We start from the raw sequence: 27,548 nt of genomic DNA on the forward strand, positions 1-27,548 counted from the left end.
TTTGGACGTCCCTGGTCTAAACCTAACCGAAGAGTAGGTGAAAATGAATCTTAAAAAAAAACAAAAAAAAAACATGAATAGCCAATGTGTTTTCAAGCAAATGCTCTGGTGTGTGCATCGCTGGACTCTCATCTATGACATCTGACTTTTTTACCACTGTGAGACTATACTTTGGTTTTTAGTTTCACTACATTTGTTCCAGTCCTTGTTCTAAATCACGTCATATTTTTATGGGGTTTTTTGCAAATTCTTTTTTCTTTCACTATTTGGTTGGGTACATTCATCAAAACTTGTCAGATTTAGTCCCAAAAAACACTTAAGTTTAAAACAAACAAGCAGAATTCGGGCGTTAGATCCAGCCTTTCAAGAAGCTGCACACTCTTTGCAAAATGCACCTCTTGTCACAAGGTGGGAGTGATACCTCGTTTCCACAAAGACTTATGATGTGTCCTTATCACACGGGCTGTCCCCTGTAATGTTCAAATTAAAGAAATGCTTTATGTTTTAAGGATGGAAGACTTAATGCAGCCATAGGAGAGAGACTGGCATTGGGTGTAGCCATTTTGTGAAATGTATTTTTGTAATATGTTTGCACAACAAACACAGTAAGCGATTTCTGTCAACATGGTCAAGCAGTACGTATGTTTGCTTGTTGGCTGATTTGGAAGCACTTGTGCTTTGTTACCTTTCACTTTGCTTGATTAATACGTTGTATATAGATATGATCATAAAAATGATCATATCTTATGGGGAAGGAAAGAGAAAGTGACTTTATTGGGAGGAACTGAATTCCCCTCACATGGTAAACTACATTTTGGACTGAGTGGATGCATTTAGCGTGAGTTTAAAAGTCACTTTGGCCATATTTGTAGTGACTTTTTGCAATATCTGTTATTTCAAATGTGGTTTTGTGCCAAATTCGAACCAGTTTAATTTCCTAATCATTATACCACACAATACCAAACGCCCACATACATTCCACTGTTTATTTTATCATGTCGTAGGCTGTTTCTTTTTTTTATACCTGATAAATAGGATTTTCTGAAAGCTTAAATCTTGTTAAAAAGCTTTTTAACAGTGGGCAGATACGTTTTCACCTGGTTTTATCGAAAAGAAATGGATTGAGACTTGACCTATTAGTCTTAGTGCATAAAAAGAAGTATCACAAGGTTGGTAGGAGGCTCTGTGTGTCCAAAGACCGCCTTGTAATAAAAACTATGAGTCCCAATTATCCACAGAATAATATTTTTCAACTTACTTAATACAAATTGCAGATCAGAAAAAAATATTTAATACACATAGTGGAGATTTTTATTGGAATGAATGGATTGCTGGTTGATTTATTATTTTACCTACGCAAAGCTGTGAAAATTAGATGTAGAAGCAGGTGTTTAAGATAATACTTAATAATAGTTTCTACTGACATGAAATATCAATCATATACTTGCATAAGCAGTTTGAAGGAGCCCCAAACCACTCCTCCAAACTGTTTATGCAAACATTCGCTTTGTTAAATGTGAAAATGCTCTTTTAAGTATTTTGGTCAGTCACTCGGGTTGGGTTGTATCAGCATGAATGCGAGATTTGATAACATGTTGTTTTGCTGGCATGATGCTGCATCAGGGCTGTGCTCATAGCTTGTTAGGGCTGCGCATGTGGACAAAAACTCAGTCACTGCCAGTTTAAAGTTCCCAAAATGTTTATGAATCATAGTCCTTAAAGCAAAATATCTCAGTTTAAACAAGCAATATTTTCCTCTTTTTTTCTCAACTTTGTTGAGAACAATACACATACCTTTTTTAAGCACGATGCCAGAGTAACACACTATAGAGCCAGTTTTTATTCTCATGGGACAGAAAAACAAATTCTGGCACTTAAGTGTAATGTACAAAAAGTGTAAATGATGTCATAAAGACTGCATGTATTACTAAATGCATTATTGCAGTAAACATCACTCCAGATGTTTGAGTGTCCGTGTCTTTACCACACAGATTTTACTTGATTTACGTAGCTTTCTCATATTTGTTCATCTGGCTTTTCATATCAGGACCATTTGCTGTTGCAGTGAGAGGCAGGTCAGCAGTAACATAAAGATGGAGAGCAGGCTTATTTGCTTCGGCATTGAGAGTTTGTAGGCCATGTTGACAGACCCTGATTGCCTGCCAAATGTCTCATCTGACTGACGTGGAAGTTTGTTGCTCTCTTCCAAAAACGCAGCAGACCACATTTTATTGAAAAGGTAAATAGAAGCGCTCCCCAACAGAAAACCGATACTGGCAAACAGCGCCAATTTGGTTCTGAGCAGACAAATTTAATAGGCAGATATGATTACTACAGACACCACTTCTCCCCTGATTCCACAAACAACAGTTAGGCAAGTCAATTTGCCTTAATTTCATTGGAGGAGAAAGCCCGCCTGCCAGATTGAAGTCGCTGCTCGATGTGAACGAGCGATCGTTAGAATATAATGGATGCGTGAAATTGGTAAAGTGCTGATTATTCCCCCAAAAAAGATTCTATCGGTGGAGAATTTTCTGTTTCATTAATCCATGGTCAGAAAAGAATAGCAGAGCCATCTGTAGATTGAATAAAAAAGAGAATGGGGGTAATGTTGGGAAAAAACTGGGAGACAGATTTTGGTTTAAAGGGTGTCTTCCTCAGTTTTCTAATGTCCCTTTGCTTTTAATCATTCAAGCCAAATGTGTCTTTTTGCTTCGTGTGTACTTTTCGGTTTACACGCTTAATGCATCATTGGCTTGCTGCACACCAGCTTCCCCTCCCCACTCACTCTTATGATTAAACACTGGAAAGCATGCTTCCATGGGCATGCATAACCACACTGATGCAGACACTTTAGAGTTACAAGTGCTTACTCATCTTGCCGCATGGGGAGGAAAGGTTGGGAGCCATTCGTTTTATTTTTCAATGCACTTATTACTTTGAGTGCATCATAGACAGCTCTTATTTTTGTTGCCCTCTCTCTGTCTTTCTGGGCAAGGACATCTTCCTCATTTATTTGTGACAACAACAGAACAAGAACATGACTCATCCAAGATAAGACTGATGAAGAGTGAGAGTCTTATGGGCCAGAAAATGATGGCAGCGGAGGCAATTCCATAGAGGAAGGTCTGCTGGTGGTTTGTGTGAAGGAAAGCCCCATATCATTTCCAATCAGCTGCTGCTTCTGCATGACTAATGCTGAAATGACATATATCATTGTCAGATAGGGCATGTTCACACAGCTGTTTCTTTTTTCCCTCTAAAATAAAGACACACAATGATAGCCTCCAACACACACATGCTCTTCTGCACACTAGCTCACTCTTATCTTGCTGGCTGACACCATTTTGCTCTCTAACAATCTTGCTAATTATAATTGTTAATTAATTCTCTGCCAGTGTCCTCATCAGGAGACTAATAACCTACATTTCCATTAATTAGACCTTCAACCCTTCGCTCCCTCTCTCAGTCTCTGCGTCCCTCACCAATCCACCCCTTCATCCCTGCCTGCCCGCCTCTCTGCTCCTGCCTGCTGCTCTCCTCTCACAGGATCATCCAAAGACCACATACACATAGGCCGTGAATAATTGTGAGCGTGTGTACTTGTATTACTGACATTGAAAGGACAAACATTTGTTCACACTCTCGGTCTGATGAGACTAAAGTCCCATTTTGGAGGAAAATCCAGGGAGTTTTTAAGGTTGAAGGAATAGTTGGGCATCTTGGAAAAGATGCATTGCTTTCCCACTGCAAGTCAGATTTGAATGTTACATGATTTCCACTTACATCATACCTTTTTGTTTTACCTTAGATCGGTTCTACACAGTGTTGATAGTGTTTGATAGTGTTGAGTGTTCAGAATGTGTTGAGACAAAAACACACCCTCAGATAGCACAGATAACTGTGGTGAAGTTGCCATGCAAGAACTCATCTGCCATCAGGTGCAACTTGCGTTTCAAGACTCTTTGGCATGTGGAGTGGTCCAGGATCACCAGCTTTATAATTAGTGGACAATCAGTTCAACTTTAACCACTGCCATTCTAAATATGAAACTGGTTCCAGCTACTGGTTAGCTCAGCTTAACATAAAGCATGAAAACAGAGAGAAACAGATTGCCTGATTCTCTAAACATCACAAATGAACATGTTACAGTGATCCAAGTCTCCTCAGGTTACCTGACAACATGATCTGACTTTAAAACTGTTTGGTAACTAACTTCCAGAAAACAGCAAGTCATTTTTATTCTTTGGCTTTTACATAGAGTAAATATGATATAGTGTTTGTTGAGAGCTTCAGAGTTGCAGCGTAGTTGTTTATGTCACTGACAGATGGAGCGAGGGTCTTACATTTTCAGTTGTTTTTGCTGAGCTAAGCTAAGACATTTGCTTGCTCCAGCTCGATATCAAACATTTTTCACTTAGAAGCACATTTACAGTTCCTGTGGATACATTAAACTACCATTTACTGCCTTTTTTCTTTTCCTTTCTTTCTTTTCCTTTCTAAAAATGACTAAAACCTAGTGTGCGTCAGTCTGCTTATGTAGCTAAAGCAGTGGCCCTCAAACCTTTTAAGACACAAACCCCCCTTCAAAGGTAATCAAAAGGTTACACACTCCCATATTCAAATTTCTTTCATATCATTAATATTTAAAGGGGAGGCAACTAATAATAAATGTTTAGAAAAAAGAATTTCGGTGAAATACTGGGTAGGAGAGCAGCATCAGCAATCTCTTCCTTCTCATATAGATCATACATTAATTCAGTCCCCCAGTGTGAAAACCCCTGCTCTATAAACCACAGAAAAGATAAGATACAAGAACTATTGATGCCAGTATTGTCTCATGGTGTATATGTTCTCCTGATATGGTGCAATTCTAAAGATAGTCAGAGTTTTCACTGAAATCATATTCGGGCTTGTTAGTGTTAAAGCGTTTACACGCTGTCCCCCCATATGATTAACCAGTTTGTGTGTGTGTGTATGCGTGTGTGTGTGTAAGCAATCAGTGGACAACCATCTCCCATCTCTCATGGAGGCTACCCTTCCCATCAGACTTAGCTGACCTGGTTTCAGTGCAGAGTGGAGCTGTGTTATCATGTCACCACCGCTCTGATCTCAAACCATTGAAATACCCTGAACATCCTGTAATTACACTATTGCAGAACAGATCAGCGATGCTATTTATTTTACAGACCTGTTGATCCTTTAGTCATCTGGATCAGCTGCAAACTTCAGTTTATTTCCGAGCTTAGCTGTGCTTCACCAGCTATTTCTTGGACTCTTAACCTTTGAAGTTATCTTTTCTTTTCTTTCACGCTGAACTCCCTCTCTTCTCCCTCTGTCTGGAAAGAGGAAGTGGGCGAGGGTTGGCACTTGCATGTCCATACTGTACTGATTGTGGCAAAATGGCAGCTTCTGTCTCATCCGTCCTCCTTCCTCTACCTCCCTCACCCTCTCCTGAGAGAAGTAACCCAGATTTCAAAATGAATCGCTGCCTGTTCCCCTCAATCTTTCTTCTCTCTCTCTTCCTCTTCTTCTATTTTTTCCTCCCTCTCTTTCTCTCTGCATCTTCCATCCTCTTCCTCATAAAAACAGAATCAATCTTGGAAAGAGAATACCACCTCTCTATCTCATCCTCCTCCTCGCCCAGCCTCTGGGTTAACGGATATATACCACTTCACTACTCTATCTTTGGTTCTTAGAAAGCTTGAATCTCTTAAATTCTTTGTTGGGTGCATTTAAAGTTTTAATTTAGTCATTTTTTATTTCCTGAGCCGAAGCTTCTCTCCTAGCTACTGCTTCTCTTGGTTTCTCTGTTTTTTTCCCTTCTTGTTCTCTTTTTGAGGTGACCAGCTACAGGTGGGACTCCTTAGCTTGTCACTGAGTGAGACGAAGAGAGGAGGAGAGGAAGTGGGGAAGGCTGTCTTTTGGTCGAGACTTTCCTGTAAATTTACCACAAATTCAGGTATTCAGGCTTCATTTTCTTTACCATGGGCAAAAGTTTTATCTTGCATTTATTTCACCTTTTTTTGTCTAACACTGTCATTTTTCCTTTCACACTTCCTTTTATCTTTTTTTGACTGCTTTGCTCTGACTTCTCTGCTGAGACGCCATTCTTTTACCACTTTATTTTTCTGCCATTGGTTTTTGCTATGTTTTTTTTATTTATTTATTCATCAAATCCCTGTTGGTGTTTCATTTATCATTCAGTGCTGTGAAAATCTTGAACATAGACTCTCCTGCTAATATTTGCCATTTTGCACTTTTCCAAGCACATCTCAGTCCCTGCAGTGATAAAAATGTTATTCTAGTCCAAACTTTTATGCAGAAATGGGATTAATTGCTAATAGGGGCAGGCAGGGAGATGAGAGAGGGTGCAGGCTCTAATACTGGAGCAGCTGGTGGGGGTGTTGTTGACGTGGCAACAGGAGGTAGTTGACATAACGACCAGGGGGTGGGTGGGGGTAGCCGTAGCTGGCAGGGAGATGGAGATATAAGGGGTGCACAGATAGGGAGATGTAGGCAGGATGAACAGGCAGTATGTGGGACACAGTGCGTTGCAGTAATGGTTTAGTGTCTCAAGTCTCTTAAGAGACTTCTGTCTCCGTATGTAAATTAACCTTCCTGTCTCCTTCATTATACCCATCGTTTCTCTTTTCTCTCTTTCTACCTACTGTTTTCCCTGTGCTCCTTCCATCTCCTTCTGCACCTCTGATCCATTCATCCCTTCTTGATTTTTCTCTTTATCACATCACTCCTTTGCTGCTACCTACCCTACATCTCATGTGCCATTAATACAACCCCTGTCTCTTCCATGACCCATTACACTTTCCATTCATTCTCCTCCCGCTCCTCCTCCTTGTCCTTGCCTTTTCCCTTCTCTCTCCCATGTTCAAGGTCTTTCGCCTGTAAGACCTCCTTAGACTGTCGTCCACTCCCCCTCTCCCTTCTCTCACCTCTCTGTGCTGCAGCCATCATGTCTACCCCAATCTCCCCTCCTGCCTCCCTCTCCCCATTGACACTGGCCTCCCCTGCATCTGCAACCTCCCCTGGTGCCTCCCCTCTGCCCTCGCCACTCTCCCCTCCACCCAGGGTGCCCGTGTTTCAGAGGAAGGGAGCACTCAAACACAAGCGGATCGTCGAGGTGAAAGACCATCAGTTCACAGCACGCTTCTTCAAACAGCCCACCTTCTGCAGCCACTGCACTGACTTCATATGGTAACACACACACGTTCACACACTGCTGCACGTTTACACAAAAACCACCCCAGCAGTTCATATGCCGCCTCCTCAGGCATCCCACCACTCCATCTAGTGATTACTTTCACCATACTTTTTTTCTCTCTTTCACCAATTCCATCTGCCTGCAGGAGATTCTGCCTACACTGACCTGATGTGGTCACATAACCTCACCTCCACACTGCTGCCTACACAATACAGAAGTTGCTTTAAAAACTTCACGTAGTGTCTCACACATGCAGACACCCGTAGAGGGAAACTTAGCATGCACACAAGCAAAACTGTTGGGGCACTTTACTCCTCAAGAGTTGCACACATGCTTACAGTGCATGCAGAAGAAGACACAGTCAGGACTTCATAGCAATCATCTTTCATCTGAAACCAAACTAAGGCCTCTTAGATATAGCCACAATTTGGATTTACAAGCATTCAAAAACACACCCTTGGAAAAAAAATCTTCTGCTTGTTGATTTTCTTGTCCTTTGATGAATAGGACTGTTTATTAGGTTCTGGTGCATCTCCTGTGACAATTCCTGTGAAGATTGTTTATCCAATCAGTTGTCCACGGTGTCTTTTTGTCACAGTTTAACATCAGTTCAGCTCGTTTGAACCTTGACTGAGGTATTAGAAATCATGTTGTGCTTTATGTGGTATGACAGACCAAACCATACTGTACAGCAACATGCCATAATGAAAAAGCACAAAAGATTTCCAGACTTTCCAGACTGTGTGGCTTTCTGACAGAAAATGCAGGTTTTAAAACGTGTCAGTCTCAAATCCAAGCAAGAGCTACAGAAGTCATGGTGGACTGGAAACATGTTTCCAGAGTTGGGAAATAGAAATGTCCCTTTAGATAAAGTGTGATTTAGTATTACTGTGAAAAACTAAGTTAGAAGAAATAATGAGTGTGAAAATTTACTGCCACTTGATAAACCATGCAAATTGGATTATATGAAAAGAAAAGCTGAAGAAGCTCAATAAAAGCTGACATTCAGAGTTGCAAGGTCATTGTTTGTACAGTGATCAAGCATTACCTCTATAAACCTGAAAAAAGTAGGTTTAGTTAAGTAAGTAACCAGCGCCTGAACATTTACTGTTGACTTCTGACATGCAGACACACTGATATTCTTTAAAACAAAATAAAAAATATGTCTTGAACAGATAATATGCTGAGAGCCCGTTCAGTCCAGTGAAGGCTGCACGGCAGCATGTGCGAGTCATAGTGTGTGGAAATGGTTGTGTTTGGACATATGGTGGGGATGTACCATATGTCGGTTGCAGTGCGCTGTATGTGCCAACAGCCTCTGGGTATCTTTCAGGACATTTTTCCAAATGGCTGCTGTCTTGGCGGTGGTTGCAGCACTTCATTCAGGATGAAAATTCTTGTCCTTCACACAAGATGTCAGAGCAGCAGTTCTCACCTGGGTGTTTGAGGCCCCTGGGATATTGTCAGATTAATTAAAGATTAGTACGCAATTGTTCTTATTAGTAAATTTACCTATGTTGTTCATTAAGTCAAGGTATGAAAGGAAATGGTTTCAACAAATGTTTGTTGGGTTCCTTTGACAGTTCTGTGTCGCGGCTCATGTCACAGCTCAGTTTTGTCATCAAGGGTAAAGTAAGACCTCTGGTTTTGATTCTTTAAAATAACTAAACTAAGAAGACACACAGATCATCTCTGATCAAATAACAACAGAATTCCTGTTCAAGTTTGTTAAACTGGGATAAACAAACTAATTAATAAACTGAAGAAGTTCATTTTTTTCCTTTACTTACCCCCAATGTTTTTTGTAACATAACTAAAATCACATTCATGAAATGATCACTGCAGGCAGGTGCTGGTGGGGATACTCATCTTTTCAGCAATGAGGCTTTTCATAAGGAATCCACTGAGGGTAAATCAAGCTCTGAGGAGGCATGTTGCTCCTTTTCACCCACGATTTAACTCTTCAACTTCACTGAATTATTCCATTTCATCTCCATCTTACCATTGCAAGGGAATGGAAAATGCATAACGGTGCATTATGCTGGGTAGTATGTTGGGATGGGAGCAACATCTTTTGAGGTACGGAACCTTGTTATCTGCACCTGCCACTGTTGCCTGGCTAGCTTTGGTTCAGTTTAGTTAAAAAAATGTCAAAATCTGAAATTTGGTAGTGAAAAGAAAGCTTGAGGCAAGAGGAAAGAGGAAATGGACCTTACAAAGAGAAATTGAATTGATCTGTACTTTGGACTGGATTAGTGACTCTGGTGCCGTTTAGATTCCTGCACAAGGCAAACTATGATTTTTGGACTGAGTTTGAAAGTAACAAATCCAACGTGCTCACAAACAGTGACGTGACTGAATGTTAAAATCTGCTAATTATTCAGCTGTGTCTTGCAAAAATTAGACTCCCTGCAAAATCTGTTTTGTGGAGAGTCTATTTTACTCTGTCTTAAATCTATCTTTTATTGGCTTATTTGATCAAGTTCGACAATTACAGGGCTTTCAAATACATTCAGCTGTGAGTTAACCTCATGGAGTCACAATTTTATCAATAAGAAATTGATGTAATCTTGGAACTTGTTAAGAACATGTTTAACTTTCAGTGAAGGACACATCTATCATTTTGTGAAGTAGGGTAGAAATGGACTGAGACATGATTTTTAAAGGCTAGTCTTACAGTATGTGCATAAAAACATGATCCTGAATGTCAATAAGCAGGGCCCTGAGTACAAAAGACAGCCTCTGTGCTGGTGGGATCAATTATGGCACATAAACAAACCCAGTTGCCCAAAGTTCAATTCACATCAACTTCACATCTTCAATTTGCGTCAGGAGCTTGAGTTGTTTTGCACATTCTGGCATCAGTGTAAGATGGATTGTGCAAGACAGAGGCAGCAGCATAGATCTACAGTGTATGGGCAGTGGTCAGCTACCTCGATGCCAGATGCATAGCCAGACGGCAGAGTTAGCTAGTTAGATGCAAACGTGCAATAATCTTCATAACAATACATTGCTCGGGCAGGTTGTCTTAAATACAGAAATTTAATCAAAATGCTTTAAGCTCTTCAGTGCGACAAGGTTCTCAGTCTTCACGTTTTCAGCATTTACTTCGTACAGATAATCTGCTTTGAACCATCTGTTTATTTCACTTTACACTGACTTTAATAATAAAGCATGATAGAATATTATGTTCTACTGATTGTCAAACAAACAGAACATTTAGAATGGGTACAGTTGAAAGGATGAATATTATATTCACTTTGTTGAATCAATCACTTGTGTCAACATTTCTTGGTGTTTCTACAATTCTTACAAAATGAAAACAATCAGTCTATTAATAGGGAAGGTAATTACCATATTAATTTTTAATGGAAATGTTTATCGATATAAATATAAAACTGTTTAGAGTTACACATCAGTTATCCACACTGTAAAATCCTGCCTACATCTGAATGCTTGTATGATGATAATATGTAGATATAAAGTTATAACTCATCATACAATGCTGACAGAAGAGATTTTTGTCACTTTAGTACTCCATTCTTGGGGTTAACTAAATGCATTGACCTAAATAACATTTTCAGTGCTGGACTTGTACTTGTAATGGAGTACTTCTTCACTGTGTATTAATCTTTTAACTTAAGTAAAGGATGTGAATACTTCTTCTGTTGTGACATGTTTGCTATTGACAGGATTTTTGCTCAAAAGACCTGAAGATGTTTTTTTCATTAACTTTTTATTTACTTTCTTACTATTTTGTAGGACTAACAGTGCTATAATAAAAAAAAAAATTAAAATTAAACTACATTTTGTTTTGATCTATATTTATATCTATTTATCCATTTTTTTTATCTTAATTATTTTCTTCATATAAATTCATGGTACAGGACATTGAATCTGTATCTATTTGGCCATAAAGCAATGCAGAGAGTTCATACTAAATCCATAGCTGGTTGTGTAATGCTCTCTGCTGGTCAGAAAGCAGAACTGGCTTTTAACAGTCTGGGCTGCAGGTCGACACTTCAGTTGAATGCTGATCAAGGATCAGATTATCCTCTGCAACCCCATCTTTAATTATTATTCAGCCAGATGGTGAACTGATTGTAGATCAGTGATTATGGTCAGTTTCCTATGAACCCCTGGGCCTCTCCAGTATGATTGTAGAAGAGCTCTCGGCAGTGTCTCGTTTGTTCGACTTTCTAAACCTTCTAATCAAACTTTATTCACAGCAGGCAAGCTGCTGAATGGACACTTTAGTCAATCAATGGCTTTAATTATTCAATTAAAGCTCTAAGGAGACACGAGAAAGTAGCTAACACTGCAGCTCTAGAAAAAGAAGCATTGTGTTTCTGTGTGTGTGTGCATACACTTGATCTGATCAGCAGCGTCACTTAAACACCCAAACTTCACTGAAAATGGCTTTGTTTATCAAGTCTAACACAGCTAGTGTTTTTCTTAGTGCAACAGCACTATCTCTGTCTCAGAAGCAAAATGTTTCACCTCACACAGGAACAGCGAGGATTGTTTTTGTGTTTTAATCCTTGTGCTTTTCTCATTCAGGGGCATCGGCAAGCAGGGATTCCAGTGTCAAGGTAGAGATAAACCTTCTATTATTCTCTTTTTCTGCAGTATTTAATCTTCTTGGACATGTTTCTCAGCAAAACAGATTACATTCTCAGGATCTTCTTCTCTGTTTTTCCTAGTTTGTAGTTTTGTGGTCCACAAAAGATGTCACGAGTTTGTGACCTTCACTTGTCCCGGCTCGGTGACCGCCCCCAGACCTGATGTGAGCGTATGTGTCACAGCACCTTCACTCTTAGCTCCTTTTTTTTTCTCTCTTTGCCAACATTTACATCACCATCGTCAGATTTAGCAATCCGCTTTTTACCACTGACATGTCTGCATGACTCATCCGTCATTCCGTGCATCCTTAGCATCGCACATCATTGTCTTATCTGTGACGTCTACACTCATGTTGTGTCATCCTATGAGGCCTCAGGGATGCAGGGAGTTGTAGATATGGGTGGGGGAAGATGCAGGTGGAGGGTGGGAGGGACTGATAAGAAAGAGAGCAACATAATGTTCAGTCTCTCTCTGTGTGGCATCTTGAGGATTTTAGTAAATCCCTCTTTTTTTCCCCGAGACGTGTCAAAAAAAAAAAAAAAAGCTATCTCAACAATTAGAAAAATGTGTGTTTGCACATTAAAGTGTATGCGTGTTGATAGAAAGTGAGATAGTGAAAGGAACACACAGAGGGAAAGAAGAGAAATGGGATGACAGTGTTTTTAAATAACAACTCAGAGCGATGAGCAAGGGAATACAGTTTGGAAGAGGGTGGTGTATGAAGCGTGGCGGTGGGGTGGTCAGATGAGCTGAAGAGAGATAAAAATGATTCATTCCTCCCCGTGCAGTATACATACACTCACACACATGCAGGCTTGCCTAGATGCAGTGTATGTTCTCCCCTGTTGAAAAAAATCTAATTGGCTTGTCCATGGATACCCCATTCAGCATCTGTTCACTAATCATACACCGCCCGTATGTGTGGAAATGTGTGTTCTCAATCTCTTCTGTGGTGTGTGTGTGTGTGTGTTTTCTGTTTTATTCCAGGATCTGAAGAGTCAACACATATTTAAGGTCCACACATACTCCAGCCCCACATTCTGTGACCACTGTGGCTCGCTGCTGTATGGCCTCATCCACCAGGGCATGAAATGTACCAGTGAGTTTCGCCTCCCACAGTTTTAGTGTGCAGCACAGTAGCATAGTCCTGAGAGTACATTAACCCTGTTGCAGCGGTAAAAAGCGACTCACGAAGATGAATCTTTATTCAGCAAGAATGCAGGTAACTACATGTGCAACACCCAAGAAGCAGTTTGGGGATGATGGATGCCTTGATCAAGAGCACTTCAGTGTTGCATAGAGGAGTAGGACCACACTGATTATTCACTGCACCACCCCACATTTTTCCTGCCAGTCAGTGAAAAACTGATGATCTTTTGGTCCCAATTACATTAGGGAGACTCATCTCTTATCTGGGGAAATAAAAATATGTCTCAGAGTAAATTAGTTTATGTTTCTGTTTAGGATAAAGGAATAGATTTACATAATGGCAAATATCCATCTGCTTCACCCTGTTAAAAAATCATCTTTCACTTAGGCCCCTGTAAAACATCATCTTGTCAATATTTTAATTGCTGGGAGATAGATTTTGTTGCCAGACCGAGCTAGGTTATATCTCCCCTTTTCGATTTTTATGCTTAATTCTTGAATTAAAATAGAATGCTTAATTTTTATTTTAAAGCCTTTATGCTTTAAGAACTTGTATGGCAGTATCCTATTCCACTGCTTCATATAAATCCCTGCTTCAAGCACATTTGAACTTTGAACAACCTGAAAAACACCCTCAGTCTCAGTCAATAACAGATCCACAATTGTGAGCCCAAAATCAACAACTGTGGGCATTTAGGTTAAGAGATATTTGGGAAAAACCCAAATCTAAATTCTTATCTCCATGCCTGAGAAAGACTGGGAAGACTTGACATTTTTTTATTTCCACCACATTCAAACTTTAAAATGCTTCATGATAATTTGTCATTGATACAAAAGTTATTCAGTCTGTTTTAACAAGTCTTAGCTGAAGGTGTACTAAATCTCCTGCAACTTAAATGAAGCAGAACAAATTCCACATTCCTGTTTGACACAGCTCTGCTGTGACTAAAAAGTGTGTTGGTTGTGTTTTCATAACAGGTTTCTGGTACACATGCTTGTGTCTGTTCAAACTTGGTGGTTTGTGTATATTTGTGTGATGAGGTTGTGACATTAACGTCCATCGGCGGTGTGAGAGCAGTGTCCCCAGTCTCTGTGGCCAGGATCACACAGAGAAGAGAGGAAGAATCCACCTGACCATCAGAGGAGACAAGGAGGATGTCTATGTTACAGGTGAGACAAGCCGCTACATTTTGAGAGGAGTGGTATCAGATCAAAAAGTAGGATTTCCCAAATGATAAAGGATTTTGCTTGATCTTTTTCTTTGTCATTATTTTGGTTTATTCTCAGTGCGGGAGGCTCGCAACCTGATGCCCATGGATCCGAATGGCTTATCAGACCCTTATGTAAAACTGAAGCTGATCCCAGACCCAAAGAGTCACAGCAAACAGAAGACTAAAACCATCCGTTCAACACTCAATCCTGTCTGGAATGAGAGTTTCACCTTGTGAGTCCTTGCGAAATGTAATCCGTGCCGGAAGATTAACAGACGCTCTGACAAAACATAAAGAGGGAAAATTGCTGTAAATCTAGGAAGTAGTGATTACTCTGTCATGCTTCATAACAATCTTTAAAGTCTTTTTGTGAATTCAGTGGAAATAAGCTTGTCTGTGACTTTGTGTAATGCTGTGTATCTTAAGTGTACCCAGGGAGTTTTTGTGTTCATCTCTCCAGCTCAGTGCGCGGTCAGCAGTGGGACAGGCGTCTGTCTGTGGAGGTGTGGGACTGGGACCGGACGTCCAGGAATGACTTCATGGGAGCACTGTCATTTGGTGTCAGTGAGATCTTCAGGCGTCCTATATGCGGTTGGTTCAAGCTGCTGGCCCAGGATGAGGGAGAGTACTACAACATTCCTGTACCGGACCCAGACCTGCAGGTGGGAGGCTCTCTGCTGTACTCTACACATAAAACATTCAGCTGGTCTTCATTCTGAATAGAAGCAGCTGAGGGGATATTTATTCACCAGAGAGCGGAGCTGCATTTGATGTTTTTAGCATACTAATTGGCCGTTTATCCTAAGGCTTTGGCATAGCCTTTATCACCTTATAATTATCTACATCTAATAAACAACAGCTGCCACTGCTAACACTGGGTCAGGGTCTTGAACTGTCCCGATGTCTACAATTCTATTTGGGAAAAAAAAAAAAAAAAACTTGCAGGATTTATGTCGGTGCTGTAGCTAAATAATTGGATAATAAATTATAGTATGTGCCCTCCCTTCTCTGTTACTCTCAGCTTCCAGCAGGGTGCAGAATTGTTCTGCCTGACTGGATTCCAAAACGGGGGTAGGATGGGGGTTTTTCCCATTTGTGTGAATGCTGGACTGCACCCAGCTATTCATCTCTCAACCATCCCATTATGATTCTCCAGGAACCTCAGCCAGATGCTACAACACCTGTTCTGCCTCAGGCGATACCTTCCCCGGTGCCTGAACCATTTCCTGTGGCCCTGTCCTTGTCCCCGACCCCCATCCCACCCTGTCCGCCCATCCACACACCGGGTCCCAGCAAAGTCAAAGTGGGCATCCACGACTTCAACTTCCTCATGGTGCTGGGCAAAGGCAGCTTTGGCAAGGTAAACCACAGCAGCCACAGAGATGAAATGTCATCCTCTTTACACACAATCAGCACCTCTAATCCAACGGCTGTAGTGATATCAAAGAGGTGGCTCATCCTGAAAACAACACAGATTCTTTCCTGGCTTTAAAGACATTCTTTGGTGGTCTTGACCTTTAGGTGGCATTTCATCCTGCAGCTCTGGGAATAGTAAAGCTCAATTTCTTTGAAAATCATCCTTTCTCACTAACATGCTCATTGTCTCTCCTCCTATTGCCAAATGATTCACTTAACCCTCAGACTCTTTTGTGTTGTCAGCAGTCATGAGTGCAGGCTGGCTGGCTTCCTACATGCCACACAGGCAGTCCTCATGGAGGTGTTCATTTCAAGGGAGACTTTGCTCTCCATTTGCTCTTTACTTCCCCAGAAGATGAAGAATAATGAAGAAAGTGGAGTTTTGAGTCCTTTCTCCTCCTCTGAAATCCCCCTGTGTTGTTTCATAACTGTCAGAGGAGAGTCCACAGAGGACAGGAGAAATAGACTCAACTTATGTAAGATGTGAGAAAAAAAACCTGACCCTAGAAAGGAGAGACAGACCCTGGGGCTGCTGAGTGAGTAAAAGTGAAAAAGAGACTGACAGAGAAACAGAGGAGGATTACTGAGCAGCAGAAAGTGACGAAATGACCAAAAGGAAATGGGATTGTAACACCCGAAATGAGAAAAAGTACATGTTGCTGAGAGTTGCAAGATTCTGAAGGCTGATGAATCCAATTTTCATTTTAGTTGGTTTGAAATCACGAGGCAGAGCAGGAGACACAATCACAGAGGATGGCAGGGTTTCTCTCAGTGAATGGCAGTTCATCAGCGGTTCCACACACTAGACGCACTTACAATTTTCTTCAAGAGCCCAGTCACTTTGATTTATAAAATATGAAACTGTGTAATTTTCTGTACTATGCACCACTGTTTCGAAAATGAAATGAGAACCTTTATCTCCAGCTGCCATTGACCATCACACCAAATCAGTGCAGGTTGACAGGACACTTTCAAACAGTGTTGTTGCCAGCATTTTCCAGCGCTCTTGACCATATCCCTCTCACTAAACCAAAACTGTGTCATGTGGCTCTCATTGTGGAAAATTATAGCGTCATTAGCGGTCATGGCTACCCACTAGCAGCCAATTTCAAAGGAGTGAGGAAATATATTTTTAATGTATTTTTAATGTCTGATAATAACATGGGAGCCACTTTGCTTTTTTCATCCTTGACATTAATGTTTCTGGAAATCTCCAGGCATGAATAAACTTGATTAAACATTACAGTTGGTTATTTAATCTTTTCAGAGTAAATATACATAGTACTGAATGGTTCTGTCCTTGTTAAATGATAATCTTGCTTTTTTTTTGGCTTGAACTCTTTTGCACTCGCAGTTTCCAGTGAAAGTTCTGTTAAAGAACACCGTGAACTCCATGAATATATGTGGGCCAATACTTCGCTTCCTGGGATTAGCTAAATGAGTAAAATACAATCTGATTTCTAAAAAGCGTAAAGTGAAACATAAAAAAAAGTTTTCAATAGAATCTGTTTCAGTCTTTTAGACTATTACAACTTTTATAAATGCAAGGGGGCCACATTGGGCATGGTCAGTAGTTAGTTACACCTAATTTTGGGTGCAGTTCAGTATCTCTTTGTTTCTCAGACTCTACGATCTTCCTTTGAAGTCGTGTCCTTTTTAAGCTATGACAGACTTCCTCCATGCATTCAGAAAACACGTAATAGAGCAGTACTATGCATCACGCATAGGCCTTGGCTGTGGTCCCACAGTGAATTACACCCTGCACACTACTGCTGAAAAACTGGCATGTCCTTTAAATTACTGGTAGCTGATTGCCAGCTATCTTTCAGAAATTTAAACAGACAATTTTGCTGCCCTTTGATGGAACATATTACGATGCTTACAATTTTATGGTGACTATAAATACAGTGAACATGAATATGCCAAACATTTAAATGCATTTTGCATCAATGTTGATCCATCTTCCGTCTGCACCATCTTTGATGTTCACAAAGCCTTGTTGGTGTTTTGAACAAGACACAGGAGCATCCTTGATTTTTCACCGAACAAATTATTTCCGAAGATACTTGATATTGGAACAGTCCTTTGATGAGATTTGATAAAATGGCATGCCAGAAACGTAGCTGCTGAGAATCCTTACTTAACTTTGAGTTGTTTGTCCCCCCCTTTCTTCCTGTAAAAGACCTCTATTTTTGAGGATTTGGGGCCATATTGCATGTACTACTCCGGTGAGGTTTACCCATAAGTTTTTTTTAGAAATTTTTCTGTTTAGAGACTCTGAAGAATGTGTTAAAATCTTGACATTGTTCACGGGGGATTTTGAGGTGCCTTTGGAGTCGCTATCCTCTTGTTGAAGCCGTCCTCTTTTCTACTACATTTTCACATGTTATGTGAAGTTTTTTTTCCATATTTACTGCATTTTTATTGAATATGTTATTAAGTTCAACCAGTGAAATGCTCCCTATGTCACTGGCTGAAATACAAGTCCAACTAAAGCCAAAAGTTTGATTTCTACTTCAACTGTACACATGATGTGTTTCCAGATTTCACTGGGCTTCATTTTTAAAGTTTCAAATTTTAAAGTGAAGAGAGAGGAGAGATGTTACACTCATGACTTTTCAATAACGATTGTATTTCTATTCAGTGCACCACTCCGGAGACTTCCTGAGGGCCTTTCGTAGTTTAGAAAAAAGGAGGACAGGGGGGTTGATTAGCTTTTATAGTAAGAAGTCCTATGTGCAGTAAATTTCCTTACCTCAGTTTGACCTCCACCATTCCTGTTGACTACCACATTTTAATCATGTTATGAACTGAGGAAATGGCTCTGTAAAAACACTTTTCTATCATCTTACAGCTTTTTCTTGCTTTGTGGGCAGCAATTCTTTTAACGTTCACAGTGCAACGCAGCTTGGCAGAGGAGGCCATGGCTCCCGGCTGTTGGTACAAGGTCTGAGGAGTGTTTATAAAGCTTGGCCTGACCTTTCCTTATGATGGATGTGAACAAGGTGAAAGCCCTAACAATATAGTAGAAAAGGGGACTTGGCAAAAGAGGTGCCCACTCTTTTGCATGTTGCTGGTTTCCTTTTTTCTCTGTGCAAAATTGTCAAGATCGAAAAAGTCTGCACTAATGTTGAAGAAAACGTTCCATCTTTAATTCCTTTTTGGAGATTAGTGCATCTTTTACACTCCTTGTCACAGGAGAAGAAAGCATATCCAGACTTTTGCGTGTATCCTTACTGTAACTTTGCCTCAAAAGCTCACTGGTTTACAAAAACACTAGAAACTAGTTTTGGCTCAACTGGAGCGCCTTGTCACTCATCACACAGTGACCTAAAAAACTCTCAGAACTGGCAGCGCCGCAGTACAGTACGCATAGTTCTATCTGGGGTGACAAATGAAGCTTGAGTGAGTGGTCCGTTCAAGAATTTTTAACTGTCTTTTGCCTGGATTCATTATGATATAAGGCAATGAAAAAAAACCCACCACTGCTGTTTTATATTTTTTTGGCTTTTCTACACATTCTTATCTTTTTGGCAGACAGTCTTTGTATTGTTGTCTATCAAAAAATAGATCTATGCAGTTTGATGACATAGAGTCGCTCTTTCATCGTTCTTGGGAGACATGTTGCTCAGGTAACTTCCTCTTTTCTCTCTGTTCTTGTGCAGGTGCTGCTGGCAGAGGAGCGTGGCAGCGAGCGCCTGTTTGCAGTGAAAGTGCTGAAAAAAGATGTTCTCTTCCAGGACGAGGACACGGAGAGCGCTTTGATAGAGAGGAGGGTTCTGGCACTCCTCTCTCGCCCTCACTTCCTCACATCGCTCTACTGCGCCTTCCAGACAGAGGTGTGTGTAGATCTCTGTGTGAGGTAGATATACGGGGCCTAAATGAACCACATCATTTTCATTAAATTGTCCATAAACCGGCCTGACATTTTGGCTGCATAGTTCTCCCAGGAATTGTTCCGGCCCAGGTTGGGTGAATTTGGTTTCATAAATTAGATAATTAGCTTGCTTTATTTAACAAGGTCCTTGTTCCTGAAGGAACGGTTTGTAAGAGATTGCTTTTTAATTTGAACAAGAGATGATTAAGTGTGAAGAATTTGTGTATGAGCGTGCTGTTTCTACAGGACCGCCTGTATTATGTGATGGAATATGTCAACGGAGGAGACCTGATGTTTCACATTCAGCAAGTTGGGAAGTTCAAAGAGCCCCATGCAGCGTATGTCTATTTCTAATCACTGCCTTCAACTACACTGGTCTCATTTCCTGCCTGTCTTTTATCCTCCATTCCTTTACATCCACATCCATGTCTTACCTTTGTTCATTATACCTGGCTAAATCATAAAAAGTCATCAACTCAAGTACCAGCCCTCTTCTCTTTCCCAAAATGTTCTCCTCCCACTAATCTCGTCTTTTCATCACATTTTCCCTCCCCGCGGCTGTTCATCCAATCAATAATCTTTGATCAATCATCTAAAACTAATTTTTACCCTGTTTTTCATTTCCATCTGTCTTTCTTCATTTTCCTTCCTTTCATCTACTTGGTTACTCCCCACTTTCATCACCCTCTCAAGCTCCTTCTGCTCTTATCATTCCCTTTTGAATTAGCTGAAAAACCTTGGCCAATTTTCTGAAAGATAAAGCAACCAGCAGTGATCTTCCCTCCTCCTCCCCTCTCCCTCCAGGTTTTATGCAGCAGAGATAGCAGTTGGCCTCTTCTTCCTCCACAGCAAAGGCATCATCTACAGGTAAAGATGTGACCTGCTTTGACGCTCTCATTGAAGAACACAGTCATGACACACATTTATCATGTCTTTTGTGGCTAATGATTGTGATAAAGATGTTTTCTATCAAAATGATTCATATCTCCCCTTTATCTCCCTTTTTCTCAGGGATCTGAAGCTGGATAATGTACTGCTTGACAGCGAGGGCCACATAAAGATAGCTGACTTCGGGATGTGCAGAGAGGGCATGTTTGAGGGCGACACCACACGCACGTTCTGTGGCACACCTGACTACATTGCTCCTGAGGTACGTTGACCCCTGCAATCACTGAGTGGTCCACGGTCTCTCATGAAACTTGTTTAATTTGTTCCTCAGATCCACAATTTCCCCTCATTTCACCCCTCTCCGTTTGCCTGACCTGTTTTGCAGCGCAGTGAGATAGGGAGCTACTTCACTGCAGCTCCTCTCGTCTCCCATGTCCTCTCTGACCTTGTCGGCAATTTTGAATAATTAACTTCACATGATTCAATTAGTAGTGGTGTGTGCCTGTGCAAAGATTGTTGCAAGGAAATGCTATTGTCCTTCAGAGACCTTGAGAAACTTGCTATGCTCTCACAGCAGCTGACAACTTTCAAATCTTTGCTAGAAAAATAGAAAGAGCAACAAATACAAATAATATAACATACAAATAGTAGTTTGCTTTGCTTTGCTTTTTGACTGAAAGTTTTTATTCACATTTTTAGTCACTGTGGTGTTTAGGCAAGTAGTGTTCACTTTCACTGTTAGTCGCTGTTTGTTTAGGTTTAGGCAAATGTAGTTTTGGCAGCTTCACATTTCCTGAAAACAAAAGTAGTGCTCAGTTTTTGATGATGTCTGCTTGTCTGAACGCAAGACTGTTTTCATGTGAGCAGATACGGCAAAAATTCCGTTCAAATAATATATGACCATGGTCATGAGGGCAACTGCACATGTTTTTTTTGTTAACTTTTTCTTTCTTACTCTAAAAAAGCAATGTTATTGTCTAAACCTAACAGAGAAGTGACAAAGGTTTTTCAGTAAAGTGTTATCATGTTACTGTTGGTCTTAATCCTACGTCATACAAAGGTTTAGGATCGAAAGCGCCGCACTTAACTGCTCCATCCAACCACTCATTCATCCTCCTTATGCGGACATTATGGCTTCTTAAAGGAGAGACTGACATCTTCTATGATATGGAAATGCTCATATGAGTCATATTTCCCTTTAGCTGCTTGTAGGGGCGACACTTTACAGAACACCATAATGAGCTGCATTAACGGGTATGAACAAACGACCTAAAAGACCATTTCAGTTTGACTTCTTCATCGAAGTGGTGGTGTGATCATCTCTGCCTGGGACAGACCTTATGGAGGGTGCAGGCATGTAGATTATACAAAGTATGTCCCTCCACAATTTAAAAGGGGGTCACAAACGTATTAGAATCAGGCAGGTTAAATGACGGTCCCACTTGGTCATATACTGACACGTTGTGATGAACGGCTGTATTTGGTCCCTGAATGTGATCTTTTATAATCCCTATCAAAGTGATTTTGTTTCCTAAACTAAACCAAACAGTCAAAAGGTAATGATTTTAGTCTCACGCTTGAGTCCACGCTGGGTCTCTCTATCACCACCCTCACCAACTGCAGACACACGTGCAAGAAAAGACGCGTGCTTCAAAAAAATTAAAATGGCAATGGTTTTACACTGGTGGCTGGGTTATTCTGTATTTTTTTGTTGAGGCTGTGGTGGTTAACCAACAAAATGCAGCCAAAACGGCGATCAATAAGAATGCCAATATTAGTCTCTTTGAAATAATGTCAAAGCGAGTGTGGTTTTGCTCAACATGCTTTTGATATGTAAAATATGTCTGTCTGCCTGTATGATGTTAAGCTTGCTAAATGTTTGAGACACGTTTGTATGCATGCCTGCATGAAAAAAAGAGAGAAGGAGCTTGTTTGATTGGTGAACTTGTTGTTTAGAGATAAAGAAGACAGAGGAAGGGAGAACATGACTGTTATGCTTGTCTTTGATACTGTAAACCTCGCTATGAAACCCCTGGGTATTGACTCTCTTATATAAACACCCATTGATTCTCCCGCATCTGCCATTTTGGAAGAGATACAGTATATTTCCCGAGGGGGGTGGGAATTGTTCCCTCATGCCTCTCGTCCCTGCACTAGCACAAACACACAAGCAGCAAGCAGGCAAATCCAAAATCATGTTTTGAATGTTTCTGAGCTTATTCATACAATTACTCTTCTTAATGCCATGCTTTGTCTTTTTACTGCCCTGCTGTCTCTGATAGCTGTGTATTATCCAGGCCGCCAAACTCTGCTTTCCCCCACTCTTCTTGTCCTTTTTTGTTTCATTATCGCAGGCCTGCCATTCTTCTCCTTATCTCCTCTCATTTTTTTCTCCATCCTTTTTAGATTGTGGCATATCAGCCCTATGATAAAGCAGTGGACTGGTGGTCTTATGGAGTGCTGATGTATGAAATGCTGGCAGGACAGGTAACCCTCAACTTAATCCCAACAAAACAGTAAACCTGTGCACACGAACACCTAAGCCACCAATACTTTGTTGTCACTTCAAAAAGACTTTCAAAAGATTTTTCATTTCATTACATTTTAATTTGCTCATAGGTCAGTCATTAACTCCCCTTTTTTAAAACTTGTTTCCTTTAGCCACCATTTGATGGTATTGATGAAGAGGAGCTGTTTCAATCCATCATGGAGCAGAGTGTATCATACCCGAAATGTCTCTCTCGTGAAGCCGTCGCTATTTGCAAGGGAGTAAGTCAATTTCTCTTCTTCTTCTCATATAACTTTTAGACCACAGACATTTAAATGAGTGGGCACAGAAAATTTCAATGAAATAACATTATGTATATTTTTTTCAAACATGGTATCAACTGTACTAATTGATGACTACCTAAAAGAACAGGTCATCATCTTTGGAAATTTGCTTATTTGCTTTTATTACAGGGAGTTAGTGTTAGAAAACTGACTGCATACATACATATTGGTAAATGGTCCACACTTACAAAGTGCCACTTTAACCTCATCTAAGTAGCACTTTATATTTGATACTCATTCCCCCATTCACACAGCACTTCATGTGCACTCTAAACAATATGCAGTGCCTCTTCTTTAAAGTCACACAGCAGTAAACATATCGGGTCGTGTGGCTTTCAGTATCTTGCCTAAGGACACTTTGACACTCTGGGGATTGAATCATAGACCTTCTAATTGGATGACAGCCACTCTGAAAACTGAACCACAACCGACCAAACAGCAAATTCTACTAAACACAAACAGTTGTTATGTGTTGGTTTGTAGTAGAATTTTCTATGAAATGAGAGGTGTTCATTTTTTGTAGTTAGTTTGTTTAGTTACCAAACCAGGTTCGCTGTTTCTCCCTGTTTTTCACTTGTCATGTTAAGCTATGGTAAAATACATGTTGACCTGCTGTACCTTTATAATCAGTGCTCAAAGTTATAATAAGCAATCACTGTCGCCAAGGCGCTGACAAGGAAGCTATTGGGTTTTAATCAATGTAAAGTCCCCAAAAGGGAATTTTGTTGTGAATTGGAACTGTATAAAGTAAATAGATAAACTGTGCTTAATTTAGTCTTCTAAAGAGCTTTCTGTTAGAAATCAAAGACGACCATTTGGATACATTCACACTGATTCAATTACAGTGAATTATACAACCTTTAGAAACACATCTGCATATTTAGAATAACAACAACGTTGATCATTTTCATTGACAAGAGCCTCACTTTTACTGCAGCTCATGACGAAGCACCCAGCCAAGCGCCTGGGTGGAGTAGAGGAGGAGGCAGAGAGGGAGATTAGGGAGCATCCGTTTTTCCGGTGGATCGACTGGGACCGTCTGGAGAGACTGGAGATCCAGCCACCCTTCAAACCCAGAACTGTCAGTTCAAGTTTTCTTTCTTTCTTTCTTTCTTTCTTTCTTTCTTTCTTTCTTTCTTTCTTTCTTTCTTTCTTTCTTTCTTTCTTTCTTTCCTTCCATCATTTCTCTGCATATTTCTTAACACAGTCATCCACACTGTAATGACTATTTCCGTCCCTCCTCTCATTTCTGTCTCCCTCCATCTCCTCTAATCCACTCTATTTTCTGTCTTCCATCACCTGAGCTGGTTCCCAGTGATGGGCTCTGAGCACTCAGCAACAGACAGTCCAGTCAAAACAGACAGCACCTTCTGACCCAGGGTGCTCTCCACTCCTCCATATGCAAATGTATGTCATCATTAGCTTGCCATTCGCTCGTTAGCTGACCTGCTGGCCAATGGTGAGGTGTGCCTATAGTGAGCTGATTATGCTCAGAGGTTAAAGGCCAGGCCCATTATCCAAATGAGATTCATACCATCCAGTGGAATGGCTGTCATGTGTTGAGGTGGAGAAGAGATGTGATCATCTTTCTTTTTTGATTTTATCATTGTGTTTTTATCATTGTTGTCATTTCAGAGGAAAATAATGAAATGTTTAATGATGATCATGCATGCACAAACACGTGCACTAATCTATATGTTGTGTATTCCTTTTTCTTCTTCAGGGTGGGAGGAAAGGTGAGAACTTTGACAACTTCTTCACAGCAGCTCCATCAGCGCTCACTCCTTCTGATCCGGATGTGCTTGCAGCCATCAACCAGGAGGACTTCCAGGGCTTCACCTTCCTCAACCCAGACTTTGCCCCCTCACCTCTCACTGCTGTTTGAAAATGGCTCCCAAACCTGTTTCTCCAAAAGTCCCCAATAATTCTTCAATAGTAGTTTTATAGCAGAGAATTTGAGCATGGGAACTAGCAGCGTGTATTACACCTCTCATAACCAAATTCTGACGTTTACATGAAAAAGCCAAGACACCTTGACACTCACGCACTCTCCTTGACGTTTGCATGTACAAGTTACAGCATGTGTGTTGACACTACAAAACAAAGCCAGTATTATGGATTGCCACCTTGTAGTTTTTTATAAGACATCTCTTAACTTGATGTAAGAGTACTCTAGTGCCAACTTGATAAATTAATTTCATTGCATGCAGCTAGTTTTTATTGTACTAGTCATCCAAGGAAGACTAATCTGTTTAACTTTTTCCATTCATTTTACTAAAGTTATCCTCTGTTGTGCGTAGCTGCAGTTTACAAGTTCAGTTTTCCTTGTCAAGTTGTCCTACAGCTATACAGATAATATGGTATGGAAAACAAAACTCCATTTCATCATTTACCATTGAAAAGGTTTGTTTAAGGGTCTTTTTTTTTATGTTAAACAGTATGCACAATACAATAACACAGCATCAACAGCAATAAGCTGTGTCTACTAGCTTTAGCTATATGACACTTCGACGATTAAGCAAACTGAGCTGATTGTAATGTTTCACTTATTTATTTTTTTAAGTATGATATAGGCATTAAAACGCCCAAGACAGACTCCACTGGCCTGCCTCAACTTCTCAGTTTAATGTCCAAACAGTGACCTCAGCTGATCCATTGAGATGCGTTAACAACGCAGTGGGCACAATGTGACAGTGAATGTAAGCAACAGCACTGACCCGCCAGCTAAGGCTCACGCTGTTTGACTCTGCTGTCACTGGAAGGAGGTCCTCACATTAGACATGATGTAAATAATTGTATATCATGTCTTTTCTATAACTGTGTGAAAAAAACTAGGCTTATCCAGGCTGCAACTTAATGCCCTTCTTTAACTGCAGAGATTATTTTTGGTGCAGCTTTAGAGAAAAAAGGCCTCTTCATACTTCCAAAAACAAGAGGCTTGTTAGCTTATACAGGAACATATACTTATGTTTTTAGTGGCATATACCAGGGAGCTTTTATTTGCTGTGTAATGACATGGTCACAGCATTGATTGCGAGTAATTAGAAGTGAGGCTCAATGAGACTGTTCAATACATGGAAAAAATACTAGCAGTGCTGTCATTTAAACCTGTCTGTACAGGGCAGGTGGCTGCAAAATCCCAGCACACTCATCTTATAAACACAGAAATATAGTTTATATAAATATAGTAATTATTTGAATTGATTATCATATTCTGTGTAGGCAAAATCATGCTTAAAGTGGAGATGTGATTGCCCCTTACTTGTGGCCTGCTCTAAAAGTTTATTTTAGCTGAGCTGGAATCAAATGTCACGACACACAATCCTTCAGTATAATGAATACAGTATATGATGATCAACAGTAGGTAATAGACAATGTATGTGCTTGTTAGTTTAGTTAACTTTTTGTTTTCATGTGCTGGAAAATTGAAAATAAACTGACTGAGAGAAGTCATGAAACAATAACGTTGGCGTGTCTCATTCTGTGATATTGTCTGAAGCTGCTGAGAAACTGACACACACCACCTCCTGCTTTGCCTTCGCCACACGCCTCTCCGTCACTCCCTCACTTTCACACATGCTCGCACGATTAAAAAAAAGTGCAATCTGCAGCATGTGCACGCTCTCTCGTACACACAAGAAGAAGATGCTGACCCTTCTGTTCGCTGTGGGACTGTAGTTGTCGAACCAGCAAAACCACCTCTCAGTCATCTCCCTTCGTCCTCCTCCTCCTTTTCTGAAACAGCCTCTCACTTTCTTCTCCTCCCCCTCCAGCCCCCCCACCCCATTATCAAGATGGGACTAATATCCCCGTGGAGATCTGAGTTATAACAAGTTGACCTTCACATTAAAATCTCATCAACTTCCCATCTCCCTCCCTACCTCCCTCTCTTCTTTTCTCTCCGCCCTTCATGTCTCTTCCTCACTGTTTGTCTGTCAGTCCTCCACTGTTAATGCTTTACTGAATTATTTTATGTCATGCTCTATTAATCATGCTGTCAGATTTGATTGTTGTTTAAAGTACTTGTTGAGATGCCCCCTGTTGTCAACTCTTGATGTCTTGTCTTTTCGTTCCCCTTTACGTGACTATAATGATCTGTTTCATGCCTATGCTTTATGTTAACTTCTGATGGTTTTCAACCAGTGAACGTGTGAGATGGACGGAGAGAGTAACCCTTATTAAATCTATATTGGTTCATTGTTCAATCTTAAGACATTCAACTTTAATATAAAGGTGTACTTCAACTGGCAAACATCCCACTGTTAAGATTATTATAGATAGATAGATAGATAGATAGATAGATTTAATTGATCGATTGATTGAATGAGTG

The 27,548-nt window shown here is 40.4% G+C and overlaps 1 protein-coding gene across 2 annotated transcripts; it reads left to right on the plus strand.

The window, feature by feature from the left end:
* The first annotated feature begins 1 nt into the window (after nucleotide 1).
* On the plus strand, nucleotides 2-26,668 carry prkcg (protein kinase C, gamma). 2 transcript variants are annotated; one of them, XM_075465698.1, is made up of 17 exons: nucleotides 2-5,962; nucleotides 6,895-7,215; nucleotides 11,783-11,814; nucleotides 11,926-12,014; nucleotides 12,833-12,944; nucleotides 14,036-14,164; nucleotides 14,282-14,438; nucleotides 14,666-14,867; nucleotides 15,362-15,565; nucleotides 19,287-19,460; nucleotides 19,745-19,836; nucleotides 20,303-20,365; nucleotides 20,510-20,648; nucleotides 22,793-22,873; nucleotides 23,048-23,155; nucleotides 24,156-24,299; nucleotides 24,942-26,668. In XM_075465698.1, the coding sequence occupies exons 2-17, from the start codon at nucleotides 6,974-6,976 to the stop codon at nucleotides 25,101-25,103; spliced, it is 2,130 nt and encodes a 709-aa protein (XP_075321813.1). In that variant the 5' UTR covers nucleotides 2-5,962; nucleotides 6,895-6,973; the 3' UTR covers nucleotides 25,104-26,668. The 2 variants fall into 2 exon arrangements, with proteins under 2 accessions (XP_075321813.1, XP_075321814.1); XM_075465699.1 differs by having other exon boundaries at nucleotides 11,926-12,008.
* The last annotated feature ends 880 nt before the right edge of the window (nucleotides 26,669-27,548 follow it).

Source organism: Odontesthes bonariensis, chromosome 5 (genome assembly GCF_027942865.1).
Source record: "Odontesthes bonariensis isolate fOdoBon6 chromosome 5, fOdoBon6.hap1, whole genome shotgun sequence".
Classification (NCBI taxonomy): domain Eukaryota; kingdom Metazoa; phylum Chordata; class Actinopteri; order Atheriniformes; family Atherinopsidae; genus Odontesthes; species Odontesthes bonariensis.